This window comes from Pan paniscus, chromosome 9 (genome assembly GCF_029289425.2).
Source record: "Pan paniscus chromosome 9, NHGRI_mPanPan1-v2.0_pri, whole genome shotgun sequence".
Taxonomy (NCBI): domain Eukaryota; kingdom Metazoa; phylum Chordata; class Mammalia; order Primates; family Hominidae; genus Pan; species Pan paniscus.
In genome coordinates, this window is record NC_073258.2 from 127,206,468 (window position 1) to 127,221,578 (window position 15,111).

Genomic DNA, 15,111 nt, shown 5'->3' on the forward strand with positions numbered 1-15,111 from the left:
GTGATGCTATCCCAAGGACTGGCAGCATCTTTGAAAATCAGACTCAGAAGCACGGATTCTGAGAAAGTTCTAGCTCCTTCCACATCATCATTACTCTCTCTTGCTACTCCCAAAGGAGGCAAAATTACTTAGAGTCTGGGTTCTATAGTCGAATTGCCCAGGTTCCAATGCCAGCTGGATCACTTCCTAGCTCTGCTGTCTTGGGTGAGTTACTTTAACTTCTTTGTGCCTCATAGACTACTTACTATGTGCCAGTCCCCATTTTATGGGGACAATACCAGTACCTCATAAGGTTATGGTGAAGGTTAAATAGGATAATCTATGTAAAGTGCCTGGCACATTGTAAGTAGTCTATAAATGCCAATTTAAATGAAGAGAAAGGTAAGTCATAAGGTCAGGTGGCCAAAGAGGTCTTCATCTTTAGAAGGGAGAGCAGACAGAGTATCTGGACCCTTTGGGGTTAACAGGCAGGTCTCATGTGCTGGGATTGGTTATATAGTTGAGTCAATTTCTTTCTCAGTTGTGACTTTGTTTAACTGTCAAACAAAGGGGAAAATCCTTCTTTTCTCCCTCCGGATCGCTGTAGATTTATGAGATAATGTCTGCGAAGTACTTGAGCTTCTTAGAAGAAAAATGTTCTATCAATATGAAGAAGTGCATTTATAAATCATTTTCTTTGACTGGTTTTTCCAGCTTTGGTGACCAGAAAAACATTTAGGTCTTCAAGGAGCGTATCATTTCTGGGAGATTCAGGGGGGGCCACATGGTTACAGTGGGAGAGGACAGAGATGTAGCAGGCTGAAATCCCACAACCCTGGGCCTCAGTTTCCCTGTAGGAGAGCTTTCGCGGTGTTAAGGGCTCTACAAGTACTTGCTGAATTGAGTTGAGGGCTGTCCTGCCTGTTTCCACATCAGGCAAGCGAGCAGAGTTAATTGAGCATGTAAGTATCTATCATGATTGCCATGATGCTATTTTTGGGACAAGTGACAAAATACAGGGCAAGTATTTTATCAGGAGTTTGAGGTCATTGGCTCTGTATGGAGAGGCAAACCGAGTCAAGCTGGAGAGGACACAGGCCCCAGTTTGTCAGAGGCCATTGTTCTGCAGCCCTAAGCAGGTACCAGTCCTGGATCCCAGAAAGCCATTCATGGCACTGGATGCTAGAGGGTCAGTTATCCATGCTGAGATGACCACCGTATGCACTATCCCTGCTGACCTGAGCCTCCTTTTGGCCACTGACCCAGCAAGACCCCAGTCCCTGACGGAAGTTGGAAACCCACTGACCGGGACCCCACACAGCCTCCTTAACTAGCGGCAGCGCTCATCCCAGCTCAGAGCCATCCGGTGCATGAACTATTCTAGTTTGGGAAGGTTGTATCATTCCCTGAGTTTCTCTAGGGTAAAGGCGTTCGGAGTCTCTGAAATTGGCTGGTTCCCATAACAGTTAAACTTTATGGCAGCACAGTATATTTTGGAGATATTTTTGTGTATTTTTTCCATGCTCAGCTGGGCTGCAGCGTTCAAACCTTGTGCCTGCTATTGGCCATTGCTATAATGTTTCAATATACATTTTTGGCAAGACATAACTCACATTTAAAAATATTAATTTCCCAACCATCATGTTCCTGAGTGCACTTCGATTTTTATTTTCCTGCAGCTGTACACCATGCGAGAGGCAAAGTTACTTCTCAGCTGAATAATATTTTTCTCTCCTCCTCCACCCTTAGCTATTCCCAAATCACAGAGGAATGACACCCAGGGGTCCCTGCTTGTGAATTGTACTGTGTACGCCAAGCCTAGCAAACAACCACTGTCTACCTGTAGGACAGAATAATGATAGCTGAAGGGTGTGTGACCAGGGGGATGAGCCATTCTTTTTTTTTCTCCAGGGAAGAGGATGGATTGGAAAAGCGTCTGTATGGTCTTATGGGATCACTATTCACAATAGTTAACAAATGATCTGTTGTCAGCACTGGCCAGTGAGTTCACGTGTCAGCCATCAACAACCATGGGAACTCTCACTGCCTGTCCCAGGGTAGCTTTGCTGAACACCAGCCTGCCCAAGCCGAACATAGTTGGAAATTTATTTTTAATACTTCCTGTCTTTTCTTCCCATCTCATGATGGCTCCTAAGATCAACTAGGTATCTTTGTGAGTTTTCAGTTTACTTGGTTCCCTTTAATGGGTGAGAAGCCTGGAAGAACCAGGTTGTGACTTGTATTTCCTTAATAATTGTGCCTTAATAAGTGGGTGATACATCTTGGGCCAAGACACAGGAACACTTGATTTCTGGAAACTGGAATTTACATGAATCATGTTTGACTTTGGAGTAGATGCTTGAGGGCAATGTCGAGTTAGGTTAGGACCCACCGCTAGAAGGAGGGTTTGCTTATGGTTCATTGTGCACATCAGGGGCCCTCAGAGTCTAGGGATGCTGGGTGCAGTGCTTGCCTAGCCTGACTCTGCCTGAGGAGTTGCAGTGAAAGCTAGAATTCGATACTCAGACGCCTGTGAAGATTGGTGCTCCCTAGGAAGGTGGATGGGTGAGTAAGGAAGTGATGGCCCCAGGCCCACCCCAGGAGGTCTGGAGGTACTCACTTGAGAGGTCCCTGCCCACACCCAGAGCCAAGCCGTCCTTGATCCACAGAACGAAGCCATCGTATTCGGGGATGGCGCAAAGTAGCGTCACTGGCTGTCCCGACACCACCACCTGGTCCTGGGGCTGCTGGCTGAAGGAATAGACTTGGCCTGGGAAGGACACAAACACAATGGTCAGTTACCTGCCGGCTACAGGGGCGAGAAGGCTCCCCTCCAGCTACGGAAGCAGAGCAGGGCTGGCGCAGGAGACTGAGCCTCCTGAAGCACCTGGCTTTCCTGCTGAGGGTCTGGTAGAGCTTCCTAACTGGTCTCAGCCCCAGCTCTATTCCCTCCTGTGGGGGCCTGGCTCCCAGCTCCAGCCCCTCTGCCCATCAGTCCCTAACACATGGACTGGTCTAGCCACACCCCAGCTCCCTATGGGCCATCTCCCTCCACCTTTGGGACGTGCCACTTCCCATGCATTGGTGAGCTCCTACTTAATGCCATGTGCTGGGCATGCAGTCCCACACCAGGGCAGAAACAGGAGAGAGAGAGAGAGACCTCTAGCTAGAAGCATTCTGTGGTGGCTGTGTGTTAAGAAGGGGGTCTATGGAGAGTGGTGCGGCTTTGGTTAAACCTGAGAATTCAGGAAATCATTTTGTTGTTTCAGTGGTTCCTGGGGTGGGCTGAGGGCCAAGTTCAGAGGGGTGGGTGGTGGTGCAGTATGGCAGGAGGTGTGCTGAGGAGGCATGCCATCCTACCGTGTCCTCCCTGTCCCTTTCTTTTCTGCAGCAGACCTTACTCCAGCCTCACAATCACTTGGGAAAAAATCATTATGGACACCATGCCTCCTCAAAACGAGATGGCCAGAATCATCAAAGAGAGTCAGTTGACATTATTTTATTAAACAAACCCATCCACAATGCTTACAAGATGCCATGCTCTGTTTTGAGGCTTTAAAATATTAGCTCATTAATATTTTCATCGTCATAACAACGTAAAAATAGTAGGCACTATTTTTATCCCCATTTTCCAGATGGGAAAATGAGGCACAGGGAGGTGAAAAATAGTAATGGGAGCTGTGCTTGTGAATTGCTCACCAAGTACGGCACATGCCCTGACTCTAGTTATCACCGTGGCAACACTTGAATGGGGCATTGTCAACCCCATTTGACAGGACTTTGGGAAACGGAGGCTCAGGGTTAACTGAATTGCCCAGGGAACTGTCTAGTGGGAGTTGGGGTGGGTGGTGCGGTGAATCCAAGTCTTTCTGGCTCCGAAGACCATGCTCTCCCCTACTGAGCTATGCTGTGTGCAGATCCCCAAGCCTGGCCTTGGAGGGAGTTGCTGATGAAGAGGTGTGATGTGATCTGTGTCTTCTGGGAGTCCACAGTTGAGTGGACAATGGGACATTGACATTCGCTGAGCATCTGGCCCACAGTACAACCAGTGCTTCATACAACCCCTCCTGTAATCCACTTAATTATACTTCAGGGCAGAAAAAGCCCCATTTTACAACAAAGAAACCAGGATCAGAGAGGCACAGTAACCTGCCCAAGGTCACGCAGCTAATGAGTGTTAGAGCAGGGGTTTGAGTAGGGGCCCATCTGCATTCCAAGCCCTCCCTTTTTCCTACCTCCTGCTCTACAGACCCAGACCTAACCGAGGCAAAACTGGACCTGGCGCTCCAGCTGCTGATGCTGTGGCCTCTCCTCCCCAACCCGGGAGAGTCAGGGGCAGCCACAGTCGTCCTGGACACTGGCTGCTGCCCATCTTGGGGACAAAAAGCCCCAGGCTTGGGCCACACCTAGGACTGAGCTCTCAGCAACAGATGACCCCAAGAGGGGGACACTTGGTGTGTATCAACCCAGGGGAGCTTGGATGGCAGCAGAGCTTGGGGTGGAGGCTCCCCAGAAGGAGGGGTGCAGATTCACAGTGGAGAGCTGGGGACAGGCAGGAAGGTGGCCGAGTTCACAACCTGACAAGATCTTGGCAGGGTCTCCGAGGAGTCTCATTAAAAATCAAATTGGCCTTGAATTGTGGGAGTAACACTTTTTATTCTGATTTGAGCTTTACAAATTAGATTTCATAGGACATTTTAATCAGCTATGTATGGTAGGTTTTTTTTCCTCTCTGTCTCTTCAAGTTCTCTGTTGTAATTAGACTGTTTCTGGCACCAAAACAGGGTAGAAAAGGAGGGAAGAGATGAGAGAGGAGAAGGGGAGAGAAGGGAGGGACTGGAGAGAGAGCAAATGAGTGAAGTGAGGACGTGGGAGAGAAGAGGAGAGGGAGAGGAAGAGGAGGAAGCAGGGGAGGAGGGTGAGGGGCAGCATGGAGAGGGAGGGGGTGGGTGGAAAGGACTCCTTCTCTGGCTCCTTTTACTCTAATGATGATTTCACAGCTCATCCTTTTATCTCAAAATCTTTCTTGCAAGAAGGACAGAGTCAAGGCAGCTGCAGTAACTGCCAAAGATTGTGCTATCAGAGAGAATTATCAGGTTGTCAAGTGGACGTGGAGGGGGTTATAATGAGAGCCCCTTAAATGAAGCAGTGCCCGAGCCCTCTGAGATGTCCATTATTAGGAAGTACCCACAGTGGGTAACCGTCCCAGTCTCTCCCCATCCTGTGTCCTCTTGGAGGAAGGTGCAGGAGGTACTGGGTGAGGGCCCCCGGGGAAGTGGGGTGCAAGAAGCATCCGAGGGCCAAGGGTAAGTTGTGGACTGGCTGGAGCCCCCAAGAAGAGGAGGGGGCTATCACCATGGAAACTAGGCTCTGGAGGAAGGCAACGCTGGGAAGGGGGATCAGTTGAAGCAGGCCATGGAGGTGGACTCTGAGTGGCCACAGACCCTTTTGGTGGGTGTCTCAGAGCCAGGGGTGGCAGCAGGCACAAGATGCCTGGAATAAGATCTGGGGTCTGTAGGAAAGGAGCCTGACGGGATGGGGCTGAGCAGGAGAGGGCCTTTCGAGGGGGAGCATCTCCCGATGTCATCTGAGCAGGCTTGGAGGTGTAGGATCCCACAGGTTGCAGTGAGCCAAGATCGCCCCACTGCACTACAGACTAGGTGACAGAGTGAGACTCGGTCTCAAAAAAAAAAAAAAAAAAGACCTTCCTAGATCCTCTCGCATTCTGTCTGCTTGGATCCACTTGGCTTTTCTATGGAAAGACTGTTTCTGGGGAAGATGAGTACACAGGAAAAATCCACCCAAAGGACATGATTCACAAATTATTATTTTTGGGGATGGGAGACAGTACTCTAATTGACAATGTCCCTTTTCAGTCCAATTTTAATTTTTGCACATTACATTTGAGTCACTATAATTACTTTTCTCTTTTAAACCAATGAGTTTTTTTTTTTCAAATGAATCTTAAACTGTTACTGAGTATCTAGAGTGGATAAAAGTTGAGGTGCTTTGGATGAAGGTGGAGATGGAGGGATGGAACCCACTTTTTTTTTTCATCCATCTGACAGATCTTAGGGCCTCTACTTTGGGCTCAAGAGCCCCTCAGAGCACAGCTTTTGAGCCATGGATGTAAGTTATTGCCAGAAGAATGCTCCTCACCCACCCACTCTTTCTTTTCTTTTGAGACTGAGTCTCATTCTGTCGCCCAGGCTGGAGTTCAGTGGGGCAATCTTGGCTCACTGCAACTTTTGCCTCCCGGTTCAAGTGATTCTTCTGCCTCAGCCTCCTGAGCAGCTGGGATTACAGGTATGCACCATCATGTCCGGCTAATTTTCATATTTTTAATAGAGACAGGGTTTCACCATGTTGGCCAGGCTGGTCTTGAACTCCTGACCTCTAGTGATCCTCCCACCTCAGCCTCCTGAAGTGCTGGGATTACAGGCATGAGCCACCATGCCTGGCCTCTACTTGCTTTATTTTCCCCATTTTCTTCTCTACTCCAAAGAAGTGAAATGCAAGTGAGCCCAAGGTCATTTTCTGCAGCCTCCTGGATAGTGCCTTAAGTAGACAGTGAGCTCCTGAGAACCTGTTTCTTCCACACACACACTGACCAGACCCTGCTGTGAGGCAGGCACTGTGCTGTCTGGTGAGGAGCAGGGGAACAGGCCTGGCCACCCTTCCAGGAGCTCGCAGCTGTGCCCCCTCCCCATCACACCTGGGCGTCTCAGATGGAGCACAGAGTAGGTGCCTCACAGGCTCGGGTCCTGCTCTCAGTGGAGATGTGACACACCCAGCACCTTCCACCGGCCCAGGGTTTGCATCTTCTCCACTTCGCATTTTCCATGATGATGTTCCCCTGGTGTGAAGCCTTGGCGGCTGGTGCAACCTCCCCTTCCCATGCTTTATTTTTATTTTTATTTTTTTTTGAGACGGAGTCTGACTTTGTTGCCCAGGCTGGAGTGCAGTGGTGCGATCTCCACTCACTGCAACTTTTGCCTCCCGGGTTCAAGCGATTCTTCTGCCTCAGCCTCTTGAGTAGCTGGGATTACAGGCACTCACCACCATGTCTGGTGATTTTTGTATTTTTAGTAGAGACAGGGTTTCACCATATTGGCCAGGCTGGTCTCGAACTCCTGACCTCATGATCCACCTGCCTCAACCTCCCAAAGTGTTGGGATTACGAGCGTGAGCCACCATGCCCGGCCCCATGCTTTGTTTTGAGTCTGTCACCATCACTAAGCCTAGCCCAGCAGGCTGTACATCTCTCAGACTTCCCCTTTCCTCTCTATTCCCACTGCTACCACCCAAGTTCAAGCTCTCGTTGCCTCAACCTGGGCTCTTGCCACAGACTCTGAATGTTCTCTTTGCCTGATCCATTAATGTGCTGAACCTGGATTTTCCTTCTTAATTCACCACTTGCTTCAGGGTTCCCCTCTTTTAAGGGGTGGGACCTCTCATGGCTCTCCACTCTCTGCGGGACAACGCCCAACTTCCCATGCTGGATTCTAATCTCCAAAATCCAGCTCCTTTTCTTCCTGGGAGCTCCACAGCACCCCCGTGCTGGCTAGTCACTAAGGTCACCTGCCTCGAGTTCTCCTCGATGTTTCATTGTCCTGGGATGCACTGCATCCCCCCACCCAAGGCTCCCCCACCCAAGGCCCCCTCTAAGCAACCCCACCTATCATTGAAGGCCCAGTTCTCTCCCCAGGCAGCTCCTGTGACCCAGATGGAATCTTCTTTTTTCTCGTCTTCTCTCTATATTCTCATCTTGCCTCTTTTTCATCAATTTCTCCAAACCTTTATTGAGCACCTACTATATGTCAGATGCTGATGAAACAGAAATAAGGAAGAAACAGTGTACACTTCTTGAGGGCAGGGGCCACAGCTATCTTTTCTGTCTTGTGTTCCCAGCTGTGGGTGAGCACCGGTTACACGTCTGTCACATGTGCCTTTGTACTTAGAGTTTGCCTGCTCTGGTTGGTCTGCTGAGATTGGTGGTCACTACAGGAAAATTGCTTTTGCATTATAAACTACTAACCCGGCAGATGCTGTTCAGAGCACACCACACAGGAGAAAGGTGAGAAATCACAGGGTGGGCTGGAGTCTCTAGGAATCAGGCTTGACAGGAGAAAAAAATAACTGCTGTTCATGGAAGATTTACTTGATGCCACATCTTTGGCTGTATACGTTGTTTCTGGCATGCAGATTAGCTGTAATTACCCACATTTTATAGATGAACCAAGGCTCACAGAAATGCAGGGACTTGCACAAGTTCACTTGATTAGCTCAGATGTCACTCAAACCCCAATGGTCCGGGTACAGCCCTATTTTCTCACCACTATCCGATGTAGGTTGTTGAATCAAGGGTCTCAAGCCCAGATTTTGATTCTTAAGCAAGTACTCACTCCACCAACAAGGCAGCCTACTCAGATTATTTATCTATTTTTATATTTATTTATTTATTTATTTTGAGACGGAGTCTTGCTCTTGTCGCCCAGGATGGAGTGCAATGGTGTGTTCTCGGCTCACTGCAACCTCCCCCTCCTGGGTTCAAGGGATTCTCCTGCCTCTGCATCCTGAGTAGCTGAGATTACAGGCACCTGCCACCATGCCTGGCTAATTTTTGTATTTTTAGTAGAGACGGGGTTTCACCATGTTGGCCAGACTGGTGTCGAACTCCTGACCTCAAGTGATCTGCCCACCTCGGCTTCCCAAAGTGCTAGGATTATAAGCGTGAGCCACTACGCCTGGCCCAGATGATCTAAAGGGAGGTAGAAGATCTTTAGAATGAAAAGTGATTTCTTGGTTTTTCCCTCAGTTTCTGTGTGTAGGCTCCTCTTCACCTATTGGTCAGTAACACTGAAACGGTTGAGGGTAAAGTTTAGTACTGGCCACCATAGGAAGATTAAAAGAAAGGAGGTGTACTAGTTACCATTACTTATAATTATTACTTAAAATGGTTATTTAATATAATTATATTATAATATAGCTTATAATTATGTATCATAAATATTTTTATTGCTATAAAATTAGTAATTGCTAACTTTTCTATTTTTTAACTTTTTGTAGGGACAGGGTCTTGCTATGTTGCCCAGGCTGGTCTCAAACTCCTGGCCTGAAGCAATCCTTGTGCCTCAGCCTTCCAAAGTGCTGAGATTACAGATGTGAGCTACCATGCCTAGCTAGTAATAGGTAACTTTTACAGAATGTCAAGCATGTAATAAAAGCTTTACCTGGATTATTTTATTGACTGGCTAAAGAGTCCTATGAGATAGGTACCGTATCACACCTACGTGAAGATGAGGTTGCCTGGGGCCCACAGCACTGGCAGTGAGAAGGGATATGAGCCCAGTAGTCTGGTTCCAGAGCAGCCTCTTTGCGTCCTTATTTGGACTTCGCCCACTTTGCCTCTAGTCCTCGCCCCCAGGAACTCATAGAACCCACCTTAGACCTCCCTCTCCTGCTGCCCTTGGCCAGTACTGAAAAGTCTCAAGGAAACTCAGGAAGAATAATGTACACTAGCTCACTTCATCAGTTCTGTGTATAACGTCCTCGTGAACACGGTTCTCCGGGTGGATCAGAGTTGACCAGCTATCCAAGAGTGACTGAAGCCTGTGTTCACCTTCTTTAGCTCCCTGAGAAGGTGAGCACAGACCTGCAGGTCCTCCAGTCACCCTTGACCCTCACAACCACATCACTCACTCCAAAGAACCCCTCTCTCCCTTCACCATTTGGACTGGACAAGCCCCTTGGGATGAAGGCAGATAGTGCAGTGGTAATGAATGGGGCTCAGGAATCAGACTGACCTGGGTTTGAATCCTGGCACCTCCATGAACTTGCTGAGCCTCCATTTTCCTATCTGTGAAATGGGGACAATAATACCACCACCTTGTGGAGATAGAGAGGATGCATCTGGGCCACTTGACTCAGGGGCTGGCTCACAACAAATGCTCAGGGGAAACCGACCTTCTTCTCTCAAAGCCACCCTCTGTCCTGAACACCAGGCCACAGGCTGAGCTCCACAGGGCTGGGCGACAGGAAGCGTGACCTGGAACGGCAGGTGGCTCTCTATTGGTGTGAAAGGGGGAGGCAAGGCTGGACTTTTAATTACTATCCAATGACTTATTGAAGAGACAGTTTTCACTAAAGACAAGGATGTATTCTCTTTGCAGGAGGACCTCAGTGTAGCATCCATGGGTTCTCAGGTGGGTCTCAAGGCTGGTGTTTGTGGTAGGTGAGCTCAGGTGTTGGAAGCCTTGGCCAGCTGCTGTGAGCCATGCCCTGTGGGGGAGAAGAGGTGGGAGAATGTTCCCCCAGGGCTGCAAGGGGGCTACTGGGGTGGAAGGGGTAGGGGGTGTCTCCCGGGCCAATGAGGGCTGGCTTGGCTCCGCATCTGACTGGCGCTGAACTAGCCTCCATTAGTAGAAAAAGGCTGCGTGTGCGTGAACCTGCCTGGGCAGGGCAGAGGAGCAGGCCTGGGAAACACAGCGGTCTCTCTCCCACATTTGCTTGGTTAGGTGGCTGCAGAAGCACCTTCCTGCTCGCCGCCTGGAAGGTAGGTCATGTTCCTGAAAGGGAGAGGCTCTGCAGGGCAGGGTCCCAGGGTTCTGAGACAAAGCCCTTTGTCTCTGAGTGAGAGTCCCTGTCTGGGATGCTTGCCCCCAGCCTGTGCGTCTCCCCTGCACACCCAGGCTGTTGTGGCCTGCAGGGGCTGAGAGAGCACTGCGCCATCTGTCCCGGGGGCCCTTTAGACCACTGGGTTAGGCAGCTGCTTTTCCCTTTGAGGAGAGTGGCAGAATCAGAGGAGAGCCTGGGTCTGCCGCCCCCTCGTGCCAAGTTCTCCGCCCTACCTGAGAAGGTAGAAGCATCAGGAGTGGGAGCAGGAGGTCGAGGTGCTGAGCAGGCAGGGCCTTTTGCAGCCTTGTCTCCAAACTGCAGGAAGCAGTGGCTGTTTCTGGCTGGGAACAATAAAGGGGAGGGGGGCTTGGATGAACCCTGTCCTGATGGGCCACGTGGCTTCCCTGAGTCAGGACAGCTGGCACTGTTGCCAGTGCTGGTGAGTGGCTGGTGGGAGGAAGTGTGGAGGTGGCGGCAGCAGTGACAGGTGTGGCCTGGCCTAGGGAGGTGGGCAGGAGGTGGAGCATTTGGTGGCCTTTTGGGGGCTCTGGTTATGGGGCAGAGCTGGGAGCAGGCAGATGGCATCCTCAGATCAGTGGTGGGGCTGGATGTCTTCCCCAGTTGTTTCCCCATCCTCCTCCATCGGGACTCCTCCTGACTGCTCTTCCCAAAAGCCCCCTCTAGATTTCCCTCCTGCGCTTACTCCTGCCTCCTGTCAGCCCACCTGGCTTCCAACCTGGATGCAGCGCCCTCATCTTAATCTCTTTTCTGGGACTCGCAGCACATATTATCACGGAACGAACCATCACCATCTGGCTCCCAAAGTCTCCACCAACTTCCAGTGAAACATTGAAATGCAGAAGACCCCATGTTTCTCTATGACTTGCACACCTGTGGCCCCATTCTGAGGTTGCCCCTCAATCCCTAATTATTTCCTGAGGGGGAAGAGTCATTTTGCCATGGAAGGCGCAGATTACAAGGGCCACGTCACTCAGTGTGATGGTCTTAGGGCAGCACTGCAGGGTGCTGGGTCCGGTGTGTGTGTGTGTGTGTGTGTGCACGTGGGTGTGTTTGTGGGATTAACTGAATTGGCCTCAGCCCCACCTCTTCTCCAGCCAGACATTTGCTGCTTCTATTCCTTACCAAGCACTTACGATTTTGGTTGAGGGCCGGGCACGGTGGCTCACGCCTGTAATCCCAGCACTTTGGGAAGCTGAGGCGGGTGGATCACCTGAGGTCAGGGGTTCGAGACCAGCCTGACCAACATGGTGAAACCCCGTCTCTACTAAAAATACAAAAATTAGCGGGACATGGTGGTGCATGCCTGTAATCCCAGCTACTCAGGAGGCTGAGCCAGGAGAATCCATAGAACCTGGGAGGCGGAGGTTGCAGTGAGCCAAGATCGCACCATTGCACTCCAGCCTAGGGGACAGAGTGAGACTCCATCACAAAAAGAAGATTTTGGTTGAATGAATTTTTCTAGGAGAATCCATAGAACCTGGGAGGCGGAGGTTGCAGTGAGCCGAGATCGCACCATTGCACTCCAGCCTAGAGGACAGAGTGAGACTCCATCTCAAAAAAAAAGATCTTGGTTGAATGAATTTTTCTTAGTTTTACAGAATGTTGGAAAGCATAGGCCCTGGCAGGGCCATCTTGGGGAACTTTGGAAGGAACAGTGATCTGGTTCGTCTTTGGGGTCCAAAGGCCTTGGTACTATGGTGTGTGTGTCTGTGTGTGTGTGTGTGTGTATCGGATAGGAAGGTGGCCCAGTATCCTGGTGCCCATAGAGGCTGGGATCTGACTCAGAGGAGCCGTTGCTTACTCCTCCCTGCCACCCACCCTAAATCTTCTAGGGATGCATTCTGGAACTCCACTGTCCCAAGTCTATTGCTACCCCATAGGCACATGTCTCTGCACTGTGGTTCCACAGTGGTGGTAAGAGGCACAGATCTACAGGGCAGCATGGACTAGTACAAAGAGTGTGGGATTTGGGATGGTTGCGTAACAGGGGAGATAAAGCTTTGATGCAGACTCTGCCCTGGAGCCTGATGTGGGATCGGGGGTGCTGAGTATCCCCTCATGGCCCTGGGCAATGCTTTTTTTTTTTTTTTTTTTTTGAGTCTCGTTCTGTCGCCCAGGCTAAAGTGCAGTGGTGCGATCTCGGCTTCACTGCAACCTCCGCCTCTTGGATTCAAGTGATTTTCCTGCTTTAGCCTCCAAAGTAGCTGAGACTACAGGCGTGTGCCACTATGCCTGGCTAATTTTTGTATTTTTAGTAGAGACAGGGTTTCACCAAGTTGACCAGGCCAGTCTCGAACTCCTGACCTCAAGTGATCTTCCCACTCTCAGCATCCCAAAATGTTGGGATTACAGGCATGAGCCATTGCACCCAACCCCTGTGCAGTTCTCTTTTCATCCATGCTTGGAGGTGGCTCAGAGGCAGGCAGGAGGTGGCTCAAGGGTGTGCTCAATCCCTGCCTCCCCTTTCTCTACTGGTTATTTGGCCTGGCCTTTGTTCCAGCAGCAGATGACCCTTAGGATTAAACCCAGTCAGACCTGGACAGGAAGTGAGGGTCACTAATATAAGGATGGAAATGCTTGTCCTTGCTTCTAAGGAGCCTGGTGCTGACACATGCACACACCCGCCTGCATGCCTGTGAGTGTGGGCAGCCCAGCTGAAACCCTGCCTGTACCCCTCAACTCTCAGGACATTCTGTGAAACTCACTGAGAGTCTTGGATGGTCACATTTGACCACAGGTTACTGGATTACAAGGGATAAAGTGGTCTCATAGAGAAGTCATATAAAGCTTTTCAGGGGTTTAAGAGAATCTTGCTTCAAGCAAGGGACTTGTGGGGAGGAAGCAGAGAAGGCATCCTGGAGGAGGAATCATAATATGGGGAAAGTGATGGAGGAGAAATGTCATTCTGGGGTAGGAAAAAAAATATAAGCAAAAACATGAGTGATGGGTCACCCTCCGTCACCTGCCTGGAGTACCTAACCGATGGGTCACCTGTCGGAGCCTGGGTCCTGGACAGTAGGAAGAACACAGGGTCAGTCAGGCCTAGGAAGGAACTCTGGTCCTGTACCTAGCAGTGTGATCTGAGGCCAGTGACTCACCCTTTCTGAGCTTCAGTTTCCCTATCTGAAAAATGGGGATGACACGCCTCCCTGGCAAAGCTGCTGTGAGCATGAGAGGTTTTATATGTAAATGATCTTGGTAGACAGGTGCTTCACAAAGGGTCATTCTTACTTTCGTCACTATCCACAAGTCTTTCCTGAGCTTGGGACTGTTAAAACAGGAGCCAGAGGAGCACCTGTCTTGCGGAGTCCCAGAGCTGAGAACGGAGGCTTTGCAAATCTGAAGTTGCACCCATTAGAAAGCTGCATGGGTGGTGCAGGAGACAGTGGGTGAGCCCTCCCATTGGCTCTGCCTCTTTCTTGAGCTTGGGACTGTTAAAACAGGGGCCAGAGCAGCACCTGTCTTGCAGAGTCCCAAGGCTGAGAATGGAGGCTTTGCAAATTTGAAGTTGCACCCATTAGAAACCTGCATGGGTGGTGCAGGAGACAGTGCGTGAGCCCTCCCATTGGCTTTGCCTCTTCTGCTCATCCAGGTTGGCTTCACAGCCTCCTGGAGTGTTGGGTCAGCCATGCAAAAAGGGCTCAAATGTCACCATCTGCCTTTTATTAGTGACCAATTGGAGAAGGCTTAAGAATACTTATACTGGGGATATTTATTGCCGGCTTTCTCCCAGCCTGGAGCTTGCAAATTGCCTCTTATGAGATTAAGGGAAGCTGCCCCTCCAGAGAAGCAAGCAAATAGGAAGAAGGGAAGGAGAGAAGAAGTCAGCTCAGTGGCTCCTGGTGACATCAGAACAATATCGGGTAGGGTGGGAAAGGCAAGGGCAGCATGACTCAGATCATACCTCAAAACCCAAGGCTTGAATTCTGCTGTGTTCCTGCTGCTCAGCACAGGGCCAGCATCTAACGCAGGAGGATCAGCTTTGAGAAATTTCCAGAATGCCCAGTTGGTGACTGCTCAGGGGAACAGGATTGGGGGTGATAGAGTATGTTCTGGCCCACTGATTGACTGATAAAAATGGATTTTTATGGAGGTTCTAGGGGGTTTCAGTCACTGTTTCAGCTCTCAGGATGCCATGGTGCCTCAGGCATGAGCAGGAGCCACCTCAGCAATCTCCAAGTCCCCAGGTTGGGTGTGGGGTGTGCAGGAGGGGCTGATATGTCTTCCGCTGAGTAGGCTCTGGAGCTGCGGGGAGGCAAATATGTGCAGAAGAAACTAGAATAAAAAGCTCTACACCATAAGCGTCAGAGTGAGGCACAAAGTCCCAAAGAAGGAGTCACAGAAGGGTTGGCTTCTGAAATGGCCAGGATGAAGACAAGGTGGGAATGTTCCCTGGAATGGGGAACAGCTTACGTCAAGTGTGGAGAACAGATGTGTTCATGGAATAAAAGCAGCAGTGCCACATGGTCTAGGCTTGATCTCTGACCCTGCCAT

At 50.1% G+C, this 15,111-nt stretch overlaps 1 protein-coding gene and 1 long non-coding RNA gene across 8 annotated transcripts in view; one reads left to right on the forward strand and one right to left on the reverse strand.

The window, feature by feature from the left end:
- The window catches only part of KIRREL3 (kirre like nephrin family adhesion molecule 3), a 584,878-nt gene that overhangs the window by 100,617 nt on the left and 469,150 nt on the right, over nucleotides 1-15,111 (reverse strand). For all 7 annotated transcript variants that reach the window (XM_034934017.3, XM_034934018.3, XM_034934016.3 and 4 more), the window contains one exon: nucleotides 2,600-2,749. In XM_034934017.3, coding sequence (XP_034789908.2) covers nucleotides 2,600-2,749 — 150 coding nt within the window. The remainder of the gene's footprint in view (nucleotides 1-2,599; nucleotides 2,750-15,111) is intronic.
- The window catches only part of LOC129393424 (uncharacterized), a 144,139-nt gene that overhangs the window by 7,361 nt on the left and 121,667 nt on the right, over nucleotides 1-15,111 (forward strand). The window lies entirely within an intron of this gene.